Source organism: Acipenser ruthenus, chromosome 24 (genome assembly GCF_902713425.1).
Source record: "Acipenser ruthenus chromosome 24, fAciRut3.2 maternal haplotype, whole genome shotgun sequence".
NCBI classification, from domain to species: Eukaryota; Metazoa; Chordata; class Actinopteri; order Acipenseriformes; family Acipenseridae; genus Acipenser; species Acipenser ruthenus.
The window spans coordinates 20,331,550-20,345,677 of record NC_081212.1 but is presented as its reverse complement, the minus strand read 5'-3'; the positions used below and the strand labels follow the sequence as shown (position 1 = coordinate 20,345,677).

Genomic DNA, 14,128 nt, shown 5'->3' with positions numbered 1-14,128 from the left:
AGTGAGCGAGGTTTAATAATAATTGGACATTCAAAATTGGGAGAAAAATCAGGGTAAAATAATTGGCGATTACAAATTTTTGCTGTGGAAATTAGGTTTTACCTGAAGCCAGTGCACCTGAGCTCGTAAGCTTCTTTGGTGTGGGGACTGTTTGAACTCAGCCTGAATTCCTGACAAGAAGTTTCGTCTGATGTTGCAGGCAAACGGGTGACGCATCTCCATTGGAAACTTGGTGAAGTTAACCTGGGAAGGTAAGTTTTAACAACGTCAATAGAACTACAGTAAGGTTAAATTTTGTTGTTATCCAATTTTGAGTTCATAGTTGATCGAGACACCCTTCATATTGTTTTCTGCCGTTCAGATATTTAAATCCACTCTCATGTCCTTTACACTGAAAGTCATTTCGGTAACTTTCCCCATCAGTGTGAGTTCAAATCTCATTCAAGTCAATCCCAGTGGCAGATGGAAATGCGGCTTTACACAGTCTTGATAAACACCTTCTTTATCTTTTTATATTTTGTCAACAACATCATTATATTACTTGTGACAATTACCCTACTGCACAACCAACTTCATTAAAATACCTGAAGCCACTGTCCTACATTAAAACCTCAAAATGGAAAAGCAACTTGCAAAACAATGGCAGTTTTTAGTTACCTCAAAATTGTTCTCTTGTAACTTAATCCAGCCAGGCTGCTTATTGGCAGATAAATGCTTCTGGTAAGTCTGTTCCAGCAGGTTTATATTCTTCTGATTGAATGGTTTCCATCTCTGCTTGGGCTTCATCTCCCATACAACCCCAGAGCTGGAAAATAAACAAATGTGCTTTTAGTAAGTATGCTCTAAGGATGTTGAAATATTTGTTTTATAACTCATTCCAAGGCATGTTTACTAAAGTAAAACATCTGCATTGAAGAAAACGGACATTCACATTGTGTAAAGTAGTTTAATTTGTTTTATCAGTCCTACCCTCAGTTAGGTGGTTAAATGAGGGAGAGGGGAGGGGTTGTATAAAAACAACAATGGCATTTGAATAATTATTATTATAGTATTACTCTTATACCTAGTGATTCCAATGTAAGATATCTCCTGTTTGGTTTCATTGTTGATGAGGGATAGCCCTAGATTCTGAAGAGACACATTGATCTCTTTCTCAAACTGCTCCATCTCCTCTGCTTGCCTCGCTTTGGTAACTATGGCAACGTCTTCTGTGAAGAGCAGGACTCGCTGGCGCCCATCCAGGAAGGAAACCCAGTGAATCTGAGTGTTCCGATTATAACAGAATTGCCCGCTCTCATCCTGCACAACAAAACCAGAGGAGAGATGTGCATGACGAACAGCAGCACCATTCAGCCTTGCTAGTGTTTTGAGCAGTTCCATGCCCAATTTCCTGGTCTCAGAATTGCCAATATATACAACAAGGAGTTGCTTAAAATGCCAGTAATTTGCAGACCAAAAGAGCTACAACTAACATGCTAGCTATGTTATTCTATTAGTATTCATAGTCAGTTTAGAGAGGACTAAAAGAAAGGGCAGATTAATTGTTTAGTTTAAATGAATATCTAAATATTGTGTTCTTCATTTTATACCCTTCTCTGTCACAGGAGTTGCCAGCCTGCTCATGGTTTTAGCAGCCTGTACATGACGGGAGCCATGCAGTGTTATTGACCCTACCTTTAGCAGATCGAGTTCTCCGGTTTGCTGTGGGCAACTCCAGCTCAGTTTCCTAATGGCAGCCGGATTATTCCAAGCAAACAATTTAGCCTCTCCAGGTTTCAGCTCCTCTTTCCCAAGCTCCTCGTTCCCACTGCATAAAACAAGGAAGAATGGCCTAGTTACAGAATTAAAAACAGTTGGGAGGTAAATGAAAAAGAAGAATTTATATTTTAAAAAGAGAGCCCAATTCACAAAGCTTTAGCTAATGAGTTATTTAAAGACACTTGTTTTCAAAGGCTGTTCTTATCAATGAAATAAATATTAAACATAACCACTGTGAAAGCTGAGTAGACGTGGCCTTTCCAACATCCAAGTCAAGTTATAATTCACCTACCTTTGTTGATACTTCAGCGTCAGCGACAACGTGTGGTTTATAATGAGTGCTGGGGCAGCCCCTTCATAGTAGTCTGAGAAACTGATCACTGTGGCATGGTCTGCAATGTTTACAGCTGCTATAATTCCTCCACACTGTCAACAGAAATATAAATGTATGCAATTACAGCTTCGTGTGAGATCTACGTCAGTACATCAAGCATATCTTTACCTGAAACAAGTCCTAATTGAACTTACCAGATCCATGCCCAGCAAGGTGCCGTTATCCTGCTTGTTGAAGAAAAAGGATTTGGATGCCGTTTCTGAACCTACAACCCTAACACACAACTTTCCTGTTGTAGTTTCTGGCCACAAGGGAAGACACTAGAAGGAAGAGAAATAGATCATTTAAAACATTGGGTGCAGTTGTGTATGCACCCAATGTTTTAAACATTGGTACTATTGTACATAGGCAGCAGTGACGTGGTCGAGACAAAACTCGCATAATAGGTAAGCTAAGTCACATGACTCGCATCTCCCACACAACTGTCTGATTCAGTCAGTAGTCTTCTTGATGCAACGAAAAGAGCATTAGGAATGTCTTCTATTACGAACTACTTCTATAAATGGACGACAGGAACAGTGCATCGGCTAAGACTGGACCCAAACCAAACAAGAACAAAGCCACGAACACACAAACACGTAAATAAAGTAAGGCATTCTGACAAGATGGAGAAAGACACTTTGTGGAAATACTTGTAGATGTTAGATAAACGCATTACTAGTTCAGATACAAATAAAATGTAAATTTGTATAATAATTCTTGTTTAAAGAAAAATCGATATTTTAGTGGTGTTTCGGTGCGTTCAGTTTTAGGACTACAGCACTAACTGGTTGTATGCTATTAAAGTTGTAATTCCATCTCAACAGCGGACGTAGCACTTAAAAACCTAAAATACTATCACATTGCTTTATTTTCTTCAAGGTAGACCATGTTCTTATCACATTCTTTATTTTATCTTTGTACATATATATTACAGTTACCTCGGCTGCTGCAATGTAGTGCCATTTCCCATTTGTTACAGTTCCTGTGGTCTGCACTTCTCCCACCTCCAGTTCAAAGGAGGACTTGTTCACCAGTGTGTAGAATGGGCTCATCATCACAATCCGGGTCAGGTTAAAACTGCTCATCTGGATACTCACTCCAACCTGCAAAAAACAAAACAGCCTCCATCAAGGATTGAATTATATTCAGTACTGCACACTTACAATAATGAAAAATCACTACAAAGTCTACTATACTCACAAGGTAATCCATGTTGTTAGCAGGGCACTTTACACATCCATAGCTTCCTACTGTGTCCAAAGAAAAGCTACTGGACCACGTACTAGTAGAAACACACAGCTGAACCTAAATTAGAAAAAAAGCTTCTTCAGAACAAAGTTCAGAAGAACTTTACCGCTTGGATAACAATTATAATTCATTACACCATGTTACTGTTACCATGTTTCTGATCTTCTACAACTTCATCTGCAGAAGACGTTTGCATCATAAGTATGAGGGTGTGCAGATTTTTAAAAAATATATTTTGAAATGACGTACCTTGTTCTTACTAAAGATATTTTTCTTTTTGAAAGAGAAGAGGATGACGTCTCGGAAGTCGGAAGGGTGCTTGATTTGGATCTCCTCGGCGCGGTACTGGAGGACTCGGGAGGTCTTGTTAATGATCCAGTATGGGCTGAACACAGACAAGACCATCTGCCCGCTCGCTCGCCCCACGTGAACACTCAGATCCACACTCAGGCTGTCCAGAGAGTTGCTGGTGAAGCACACAAGGAAGAACTCTGGCAGTCCCTCATGGATCTTCATATGGCCACTCCAGTTCCGTCCCTGATATTTCACCAGGACGAGCTCCATGATCTCCCCACTAATCCTGGCACTGTGGACATCAGCTGAGCTCCCTTCTGTCAGTTCATGAGTCTCTGCTGCTCCCTGCAATGGGCAAATGCTAAAAAATTACCAATATGACTACTGTGTAGTTTCAGACAACTTATCCAGTGTGCATTCCTTCTATGGGTAACAGAAACAAATCCATTGCCTTAGTTTTTAGATGGAGAAGGATAGAACAATCGGAGTGAAGAAGCATTTCCAATATGGGAATTTATACAGTCATGTTAGCAGTGTTTAAAATATATAGCTAAAAAGATAATTCATATTATTACAATTTGAAACATGTTCAAGGCAATTTTAACAGCAAACACTTGAGCATAGAAATGTTTAATGTTATTTTTTTTTCAATCACACACACAAAAGTCTAGGAACGATAATTGCACACAAAAACTGCAGTCCACTTTTGCAGAAAAGTAGCATAGCAGCCCTGAACTACACAGAATTGTTCATTAAAAATATAAAAATATGCAAATGAGTGGCTAGGAAATGCCATCTTAGGTCATTACCTCGAGCAGGTAGCAGATAGTGTATGGCAGTAAGTTTCGGATGGTCACAGTGGGGCGGAGATGAATGAGGTAGGCTGGGTCCCAGTCCTCCTCCCCATGGCTGGAGATGAAGCTTAGCTCATCTGGGACAGCGACAGTGTTCACTATGAGAGGCAGGTAGTTTATCTCACTGGAGGGGCATTGCAGCACAGCCCTGACCTCTGAGCTCCGATGAAGCTCCTCCTTCCAGGCTATGAATGTGGAGGACTCCTTAAACTGGCCATCTAACATCCCCACTGGTCTCAGAAACAGCTGGCATCTGCAGCAAACACAATCAACGCACAGCTATGTATGTCTGTGGTCCACTGCTAAAGACAGGGAACTAAAGACAGTTATCTCAAGCAGGGATCACTATTGAGTTGTACATGCACCCAGACTTACGGAAGTGTATGGATTCTCCAATGTTTAAGCTTTCAGGTTCTGAAAATACATTTAAGACTAGAATGCAGTATTTGGAAAAGGCTGGCATTTCTCGGGATCAGCATTTTAAGAATTTCAAAACATCTGATTACTGTCTGGTTGTATTGTACACACCGATGCTTTGTGAATTAACACCGTAATACAAGCACTTCTTAATACTATAGGCATGATATTAAACTAATTGAAGTTATGTGACTATTAGAAGAGATCTGACCGGTTTTCCTCTGAGGATGTCAGAGGAAGCTGGGTGAGTTGAACTTTAACCTTTACCTGTATGAATCCAAAGGCACGTGGAACTCCTTTTCAGGCTCCGCTTCACCAACGGGTTCAAGTGACCTGGTCTTCATTGACAACTTGTAAATGGCAAATGGAATGGAGAAATGGTTCTTTATCTAAACGGATAGGATAAAAAGGCAAAATAAATATCTTCAATTGTGCTTTTATTTATCTTTAGTCCAGATGTTGGGAACGAAGAGAAGCCATTCCGTGATAGTAAACCATTTCTCCTGTTTTAAGAATATCTAGATCGACAGGGCATGATCTAACTGTTTTTAAATGTCCCTAGTGTTTTAGATGTTTCTTCCACCACATAGCCCAACTACCCCTACACTTGTTTACTTCAGTTTTAAAAGCAGTCCTGCTGTTTATTACTGACTGGAGATGTAAACAGAGGTCATGTCCCTTGCTGGGGTAGAAAAGCACAACCACTTGATTGAGATCAAACATGAACCTGCTGCTCTTCCTACAGCACTGTCTTAAAACCACCCTAAATTCCGCTGCTTGTCAACTCCCACTCACCCACTCTGGATTGAGAGAACCAGAATGCATAAAGATCCCTTTGATCAATTATTATGGATTCATCTTAAATGGCATCTGGTGCTTACTGTGCAGGAGCATTCTTATATAGTAAAACCCATAATAATGACAACCATTACTTATGAGGCAGTTATTTCATCTAATCCAAATTAATGACCTTTATAGGTACCAATAATTGGTATATTGGGTGACGTGAATTCAGATGTCATTGTACTTTTAAACACATTTAAATTTGAACCAACTTACTCTATGGCTTGCTACAGTAATGAGACTGCTTTTATATTATGTTTTATTTATATTAATACTTAAATATCTTCTGCACAGACTGAATCTGGTATTTCAACATTGAAAGATACCATTGAAAGACAACACACATGAGGCTCTTAATTTCCTACCTGAAGGGGTGAGCGGACAGTTATAACTTTATTGCCTTCGGTTGCATCTATCTGTGTGAGCACCGACACAGCATCCTCAAACATAGGACTGCGGACATTGTAGAGACGTCGGGACGGTTTGGCTATTGGAATATTTGCTATTTCACTGTAACCATTGGGAACTGCCAGCAAAAAACAACATTTTTGTCAGGAATGAAACTTAAAGAAAACCATTACTACATCATTAAACATCACTGAAACAGACTGACATATGATTTCACCCTTACTTTTCAAAACAGTTTTGTATTTGAGATTCATATTTGTAAAAACAAAATAAAGTAAATCCACAGAATGTAGAATATTAAACAGTACCAAAACAAAATCCCATGCATCTATAGCTGCCCCCCAAGCTACATTCTTCAATACTCAATACTCAGCTGTAAGTAATAGGAGAAGTAAGTGATCATAAGCTGCAGTCATGGTACAGCATGTTGAATAAGTTAATTAAACATACAATGTCCAAAACATACACTGACAGCACATTTGGGTGAACAGTTTTGAAGCTTTCATAGTTATTTAGCTCATGATACTTTCAGGAAAGTGTGCTATGGAATATCCAGACTAGATTTCATCCCCAATAGATGAATGGTTCTCAAGCTAAAAGATACGTCCTCTATATTACCTTGGGATAATAATGCAACACAAATAGTTTTCTAGAAAGACAAACATCCCATATTGAGGTCCCTGTTACTGCTGATGAGGTTAGGGCTTCAGATATGACACTCACCAATGCTGAGACTGAAGAGGCAGCTCTCCTGGCGCTGGAGTACAGACAGCCTCCCCCTGTGAATATGCTCGATGACAGCATATTCCAGCTTCACACTCTGCCCTACTCCCACTTCATGAATCCTTTCTTTCGCCCCGAAGCCTAGGGCCCGCAGATTGCTGCTGTGCTGCACCTGCAGGGGGATGCCAAGGGCGTTTTTGATGGTGTACGGGGCCTTTTCTTTTAACGAGTGGTCAAACGTCGTAGCGGTGCCTTCTGAGAAAGCCTAAACAAAACAAAATGAGAGAGTGAAAAAAAAGAGGCATAGAAACTAATAAGAGACTTCTAGCCAAAGCAGTCACCCCTCTACAATGTTAATCTCAAAGCTGATCTGCCTAGAGTTGATTATATATATATATATATATGATAGACCATTCATTATTAATGTTCAATATCAAACACTGATGACCCCAATTGCTGGTAGACCTCATTTTTGAGTACCTTATTTTATCTTAGGTAAGGTGGTCTACGATTAGTGCTGGAAGACTGCTGAAGGTGGTAATGTCATTTCATGCCCAGTTTAGTAAATAGTATTCCTGTCTTTTACGGGGTAGATTTCCCAACTGGAAGACCCCTTTGTGGCTACTTTCAATTGACATTAGATATTGACATTTTTTGTGTCTGCACAGAGAGGAAGAGCCAAGTAAGAGAGTGCATTTATAATTAAATCCTGTTAGAAACTATTGACTGCACATATTGTTGCTGTGAACTTAAGTTTTTTTTTTTTTGGTATGATATTTAACCCAGTTCTCCCTAATCTCAAAGCTGTCTTTGAGCCACTTAATTAAAACGGAGTTTGGCAACAATATGTTAACACTTGTAAAAGCCTGATTATTTCTGAGGACATGGATTACCTTGGCTAGGTTAGTGAATACATGAAGACAGCACTTGGATATGGTTATGTTCATTGTGTCCTTTGCGCAGATGTTGATGGCAGTCTGGGCTTCAGGGAGAACAACAAAATCATCTCCTGGCACTGGGCTTTTATCCTGAATGGGATTATTCTTCATCTAGAATACAAAAGTATGCATTTATGATTGTGTATTGGTATTATACAGTGTATGTTTCTGACAAATTTGTGTTATTTTTGTTTACAAACATCCCACAATCCCCAGATGAAAGACTAATCTTAATATCTCAATGAGGGGTAAAAAAAACAACCCAAAACAAACAGTTTCAAAACTCCACAATATTCCTCAGTGTTACTCTAAAGTAGCATTACTTCCTACTTGACTGCTATTCCGTTATTAGTCTTCCATAATTCTCATTGCTTTTTGTGCACTTTACTTGAGCAGTTTGTTTAAATTCCCCAAACTGGTAGCTTGAAGCTTCCTCAAACTGGAATGGAAAACCAAGCATCTTTACCTCAAGCTTCAAGTTCCATCGTCTTCTGCCATCTTCCACACGTTCAATGAGAGGTTCCCATGCAGCTTGCATTTCATTGTAGTAATGGACCTGAGAAAGAGGTTTGCCACTATGTTAGTTGCTTTTCTTGCTACTGGTGTTCATAGTCACCAATAACAATATTGGGGGAACACTTTATTTGACTGCTGTAAAATAAAAATAATCCCTAATTCATAAACATTGAAATATTACACAGCGATAACAGAGTTGGAAATTACTTTTTGGGTTAAGAGAAAGGAGATAATGGTGAACCTTTAAATAACTGTCAAGAGTTAGGGTTCTCACCTCCAAGGTCATGTCTGCACTGATATTAAGTAAAGAAGTCCAGTCCTGGGCTTTTCCTTTGAAGGATGACTCAGCCAAGAGCAAAGGAACAGTGCGATGGCCCAGCCCAGACTCCATGGTGACCTGAACCAACTTGACGTCAACAACCAAGTTCTCCCCGATACCTCTGCCTTCTCTATCGCTGAACTTATCTGTGACCTCACTGGCCATATCCACCCCCAGAAACCAGTAACTGCAATTGTTAAGATTCTTCACGGCCCACAAGTTGCTGACATCCTCAGTCTTCACCTGAGACCCCACCTCCTGGGCCTTGGGTGTCATGGCAGCCACGATAGTCATGACAGTGTTGAGAATCATTGGGGAAATCTGAACGGAAACAAAAGCCTGTTATAACTGATGTTCCATGTTTGAGTCACGTTTACGCTGGTGGAAGGGCTGCTTTTTCAGTATACTATAAATATACCAGCATATTATTTTCAATATATTATAAACATTAAAAAGAGGAAGTCGTTTCAAATGCCATTCTTATATTTTGTCCCCTTACCTTTTTATGATGTTTGCAATTATTCTTTGCCGTTGCTATTGCAATGAATCAGATATTGTGTTTTGTAACTGGGTGCTTTGAATACCCTACATGCGTTCTGGGGCTGCTTAGTTTTATTTGCCTGCCATATACTTACGTAATGTAGGCTATATCAGCCAAGTTACTTTATATTAGTAAGAGCACATCTAGAGCTCTGCTGTGTATTCCCAGAAAAACAAAAGGAAATATGAGCCAAAGTAGCAGATATTAGATGGGGCCAAAAAACACTTCTATATACATGTTCTTATCAAAAATAAAATAAAAAAATCAGTTAAAAACAATACAGTTCCATTAATATTAAAATAAAGCATGGCCAAAGTATCAGGGAGACATATCTACAATGTTACCTAAAAGATCAGTTTGCAATAGTCCACTTATCTGGTACTTGTTGAATTTTTACAGTGTGCTATTTAAAATACAAGGATGGGGAAATAAATGAAAGACTTTCCCTACTGGATTAAGAACACAACTGCATCTCCATTAACACCTATTGTAAAATATGCAATTTCAATTCAAGTTACGGGATAAAAAAATAAATAAAAATGAGGCAACCTAACCTTAACAACAATTGCATCCACTGTGACAGCTGCAGTCAAAGGTTCTGTTTGATGCAGTCTGGTTTCAAGAGTTAAGCAAGCAGGCCGCAACACCTGAAAAAAAAAAAAAAAAGAAATCAGTTTTAAGATGTGAAAAAAAATGGTAAAGTATATGCAACACATTGATCTGCTATTTAAACGAAAGCATTGCGTTGTGCTTACCGTGGTGACAGCCTTGTCTCCTTTGTCTCTGAGGAAAGGGCAGGCCAGGACCTTCAGCTCCCTCAAACTTGCTGTCATTTTTTGAGATGCTCCCTCAGATACAAGGGTGAAATCGCACTGGAAAGAGGCAGCAAGCGCCGGAGCATCAGCCCTCATCAGGCTGGCCACAAACACAACCTCAGGGTCGATAACAACAGCTTTAATCTTCATCTTGGAGCGAGAAGAATCAGGGGCTAAAATACAAAATACAAAATCAGCCGTCAAAATGTACAAAAATAACCACAAGCTATCTTTCAAGCAATTTTCCAATTGTCTCTTGTTTTGTTGGTCAAATTTGACTAATTCTGGTCTAACTAGGAGTGTGTTTCATTTCTCCCTCTATTATGAAGGTATATATGCACTTTTAAATCAATCCAACAAGCCATTCACACATTATAAGAGTCAACTGTTTCAGTGTATTAAGAACTGCAGTTAATACAAAAACGCAAGATTTTCACATTTCATACAAAAAAAACAAATGCTGTAGATTGCTATATTTTGCATTCTTGATGAAGAAAATGCAGTAAGCTACAAGCATTTTTGGAACTAGAGTGCCCAAGTAAAATTCTAATGAAGAGTAACTAACCCTTTTCAGAGGCAGCCCTTGGCACATTCACTTGTTTCAGCTGCAGCTGGTTGGATTTGTTAGGGGTGGCTGATGGACCCTGAGGCATGGCTTTGATGAAGAAATCAGCCACGGCCAGCAGGAACTCCACACTGGCACAGACGTACAGCTTCTGGAGCACAGCTACCACTGAACTCTCACTCTGGCTCTGGGTAAAACTCAGATCGATCATGACGCTGTCGCCCCCATCATCCTTCTTGTCAACCATCCTGTGGGACATTAAAATACTTTAACGAAACAGCACAAATGAACCTGAACTCAGCTTTGAAAATCGAAATTGTATTCTAAAGAATTAAAGAACTTTCCTGTCTCTGTCACCAGGAGGTTTCTTCCCACCCCAAAACTAATACAGATTGAGAGTGTAAATTAAACGTAAAGACTTACGCAAAAGAAAGTAGTCCTTAGTGGTGTGCAGCAACATTTATTCTCTAGGTAGCAGTTAGCAAAATAAATAATGTATGACAATGACATCAGTTTGCCACTGGGTGACACTGTGTGCTAAGCAATAATCCCTTTGAAGTAACCCTTACTGAGACCTATTTTACACAAACTTTTCTCAGTAGCATTTCTCACTTTTAATAGGCAGCGTTGATCTAATTCCACTGTAAATATAAAATAACACTTTTTTTTTTTTAATCCTTTTAAAAGGGATGAGGAGGCACGCTCAAAATAAGAGATGCATCTTTAGCCTTTAATATGATCTTGTGCATCGAACAGTTACCTTGAGGTGACCCTCTGGATCCCTTGCCTACAATCATCCAGTGTACAGGCAGTGAGTTTTGTAGAGGCCTCCAAGGCCCCATCTTCAAACATTTTCCCAGAAGCGGTCATTAGATGCAAGATGAATTCTCCAAGACGTAGGCTATCCTGTCTTTGGGAAAGCGGTGCTTTCTGCAGAGAGGGGAAACAACAGATATCTAAAAATGGAATGTGTATGCCAAACAGTGACATCAATGCAATGAGGCAGTCACATTAGGTTGGAGGTGTTTATATAACCCTTAAAAATATGAACACAACATATGGTCAGAACACATTTAATCCCATTGCTTAAACCACAGCATATTAACTGAAAATGGTTATATTTGGTCTACATTATAATTAGCCGTGCTCTTGAGCGTGTGCAAACAAACCTGTTACTAATAAAATACATAATGCAATATTGTTTTATACCCTTTGTATTTTAGACAATTCATCTAGGCATATTTTCTACAGTTCCCAAGCAGGCTAAACAAAGTTGTTGACACAGGCATCATCATTAAAACTGCCACCCACCTACTGACACACCCACATGTTTCTCCATGTCCTGTACACAAAAAAGCACACGTGAAAAGACAAAGTATTTTACTCAATACATACCAGCGTAGGATCACTGTTGTAAAGTACCAAGGAAAGCGATTCAAAGTTAAAATCAAATTTCAGCGTTTCGTACGGTTCCTTAAACTCAAGCACATTAGACTCTTCTTTTTTATTTGGAGCAGAACCTGAAATGATACGTAAAATAAATAAATAAATAAATACAAATAGTGTCAGCATATAAACACATGGCTATGATTTGTACCGCCGGTGTTTCTATGTACACATATCTAACCCCATTTTAAAACGTATACCCAGCTAACCAAAATAGATATCGTGTCTCTTACAGTATATGTAGTGAACTGCACGTACACATGTATTTGCAGTAACAATGTTAATCCCTGCTGATTATGGGGTTTAAGGATGGCAGCTGAGAGCTCTTTCAGTCAGTCATGCGAACAGGTGACTTAAATGCGTAGCTCATTATAAACATGCTTTAGGAATATATCCCAAGATCTGTTTTGTGTTTCTTACCTTTGGGCAGATCTGACCCATCCTGAGCTCCACCTTGCTTTTGCACACTATCAGCAGATCTCTTTGTTTCTGTCTGTGGATTTGCAGCTTCTCCAATATTTTCCATCACAATTTTTAACAGGACAGTTAAGTCATCTTGGCTCAGGGCCACCTTTAGTCATGAAATGGTTTAAGAGGAAAAATAATAACATGGCCCCTTAGGATCAAAAACATTTGTGTACCTGTTCAGTTCACCATTTCTTATTGATAAAAGCACGTCATTGTATTGACAGGTATTTAAACTTTATTTAAATCAGGACAGACCAAGTCACAGCACATTCCGTAAACATAACAGCATCACCTCATCTCTATGTACAGCAAACATTATTAATTCAGAATGCAGTAAGATTAATGACTTTACTGCCCACAGAGACCATTTTAACCAATAATTCATGTTATTTATGTATTTTACTACATTCTGTATCTCAAAACCCCAGTTATGAGGCTTTGGTCTTGTGGGGATGTTTCTATTTTATTATACATTAATAAATCAATAAATGATAATTTGAAAACACAGAAAAATAGTTACCATTCTATTACTGAAACATCACCACCTATAACAGCATATTTAGGCATTGAATAGAAAATGTATGTAGAAAGCATTCTGACCTTCATAGGTTTCAGATCTCCATTGATTTCTATTGCAGGTATCTTCTGGTACCAGGCAGCTGCGAGGTTTCTCTTCACAGACACTCGCAAGTTGACTGGTTGTAGTAATTCAATATTAGGCTGAACTGAACCTTCCTGTAGGAGAATTCTGTGAAAAGTGCATTTTATTTTGGTTAAGTTGGCTATAGCGATCATAGTGTACTTATTGTGGTCAGTTGTGGATCCTGGATACAGTATTTTAAATTATAGTAATTAAAAAAGCAGCACTATTTGTGACCTACATGACTAATGAAGTAAAACTGAGCCAAGACTTTTGTACCGTAATATGAAAGTGTGAAAAGCTATGCAATGTTTGAGGGAATAAAGGTGATAATATATTAGTTGGAGGCTAAACGCAATATTAGATTCTAAAAAGTGGCACTTCAATTTTTAAAAGGGAGGTCTACTGTGTTAACACACCACTTTAAAACATGTAACCAAAATATCACACAGGGACACCCTAGAATAATCCAAGATGCAACTGGAGAGATGGACTGCAAAATATTTATAACCAAAGGAAACGGCAATGTAAGAATTGTGCATGGCTGATAAAGGAGCCATTGAAATATTTTACCTGGACAGCTTCAGCTTTGTTAGCTGCACATCCATTTTATCAATGACTGGAGGCAGAGAGCACCCGTCTGCAGGGACCAGACAGAACTGGTTCTGCACGGTGATCAGCCCCAGGTCCACTTCCACTGCATTCTGGGAGACTGACGACTGGGGGATGACGATCACCGGAGCCTTCAGCTTGATATCCATGGAGAGGCGGAAGCTCTTCTGGGCGAAATCCCGCACGCTGGAGGCAGCTTTCTCTGCGGCCTGTGCTGTGGCCACACTCAGGGCCTCCTTTGCAGTTTGGAAGTTATTTGAAAAATTCTGGGAAGATTAAAAAAAGAAAATTACTCTGCTTTTAAAAGTAGTATTTTAAGACATAAATAAACAGTGTTGCCAGTCCCA

At 39.2% G+C, this 14,128-nt stretch overlaps 1 protein-coding gene across 9 annotated transcripts in view; it reads right to left on the bottom strand.

Moving 5' to 3' along the window:
- The window catches only part of LOC117429861 (intermembrane lipid transfer protein VPS13C-like), a 104,379-nt gene that overhangs the window by 22,324 nt on the left and 67,927 nt on the right, over positions 1 to 14,128 (bottom strand). For all 9 annotated transcript variants that reach the window (XR_009308427.1, XM_058998629.1, XM_058998623.1 and 6 more), the window contains 24 exons: positions 13,743 to 14,047; positions 13,130 to 13,277; positions 12,482 to 12,632; positions 12,011 to 12,135; positions 11,376 to 11,545; positions 10,616 to 10,863; positions 9,991 to 10,223; positions 9,790 to 9,882; positions 8,650 to 9,015; positions 8,326 to 8,415; positions 7,815 to 7,970; positions 6,922 to 7,186; positions 6,156 to 6,316; positions 5,215 to 5,336; positions 4,486 to 4,783; positions 3,632 to 4,021; positions 3,335 to 3,439; positions 3,073 to 3,237; positions 2,287 to 2,412; positions 2,051 to 2,184; positions 1,675 to 1,807; positions 1,064 to 1,299; positions 658 to 805; positions 103 to 243 (listed from right to left, as the gene is read on the bottom strand). Coding sequence is in view for 8 of the 9 variants with exons in the window: in XM_058998629.1 (XP_058854612.1) it covers positions 103 to 243; positions 658 to 805; positions 1,064 to 1,299; positions 1,675 to 1,807; positions 2,051 to 2,184; positions 2,287 to 2,412; positions 3,073 to 3,237; positions 3,335 to 3,439; positions 3,632 to 4,021; positions 4,486 to 4,783; positions 5,215 to 5,336; positions 6,156 to 6,316; positions 6,922 to 7,186; positions 7,815 to 7,970; positions 8,326 to 8,415; positions 8,650 to 9,015; positions 9,790 to 9,882; positions 9,991 to 10,223; positions 10,616 to 10,863; positions 11,376 to 11,545; positions 12,011 to 12,135; positions 12,482 to 12,632; positions 13,130 to 13,277; positions 13,743 to 14,047 (4,509 nt within the window). In the remaining variant the exon portion in view is untranslated. The remainder of the gene's footprint in view (positions 1 to 102; positions 244 to 657; positions 806 to 1,063; positions 1,300 to 1,674; positions 1,808 to 2,050; positions 2,185 to 2,286; positions 2,413 to 3,072; positions 3,238 to 3,334; positions 3,440 to 3,631; positions 4,022 to 4,485; positions 4,784 to 5,214; positions 5,337 to 6,155; positions 6,317 to 6,921; positions 7,187 to 7,814; positions 7,971 to 8,325; positions 8,416 to 8,649; positions 9,016 to 9,789; positions 9,883 to 9,990; positions 10,224 to 10,615; positions 10,864 to 11,375; positions 11,546 to 12,010; positions 12,136 to 12,481; positions 12,633 to 13,129; positions 13,278 to 13,742; positions 14,048 to 14,128) is intronic.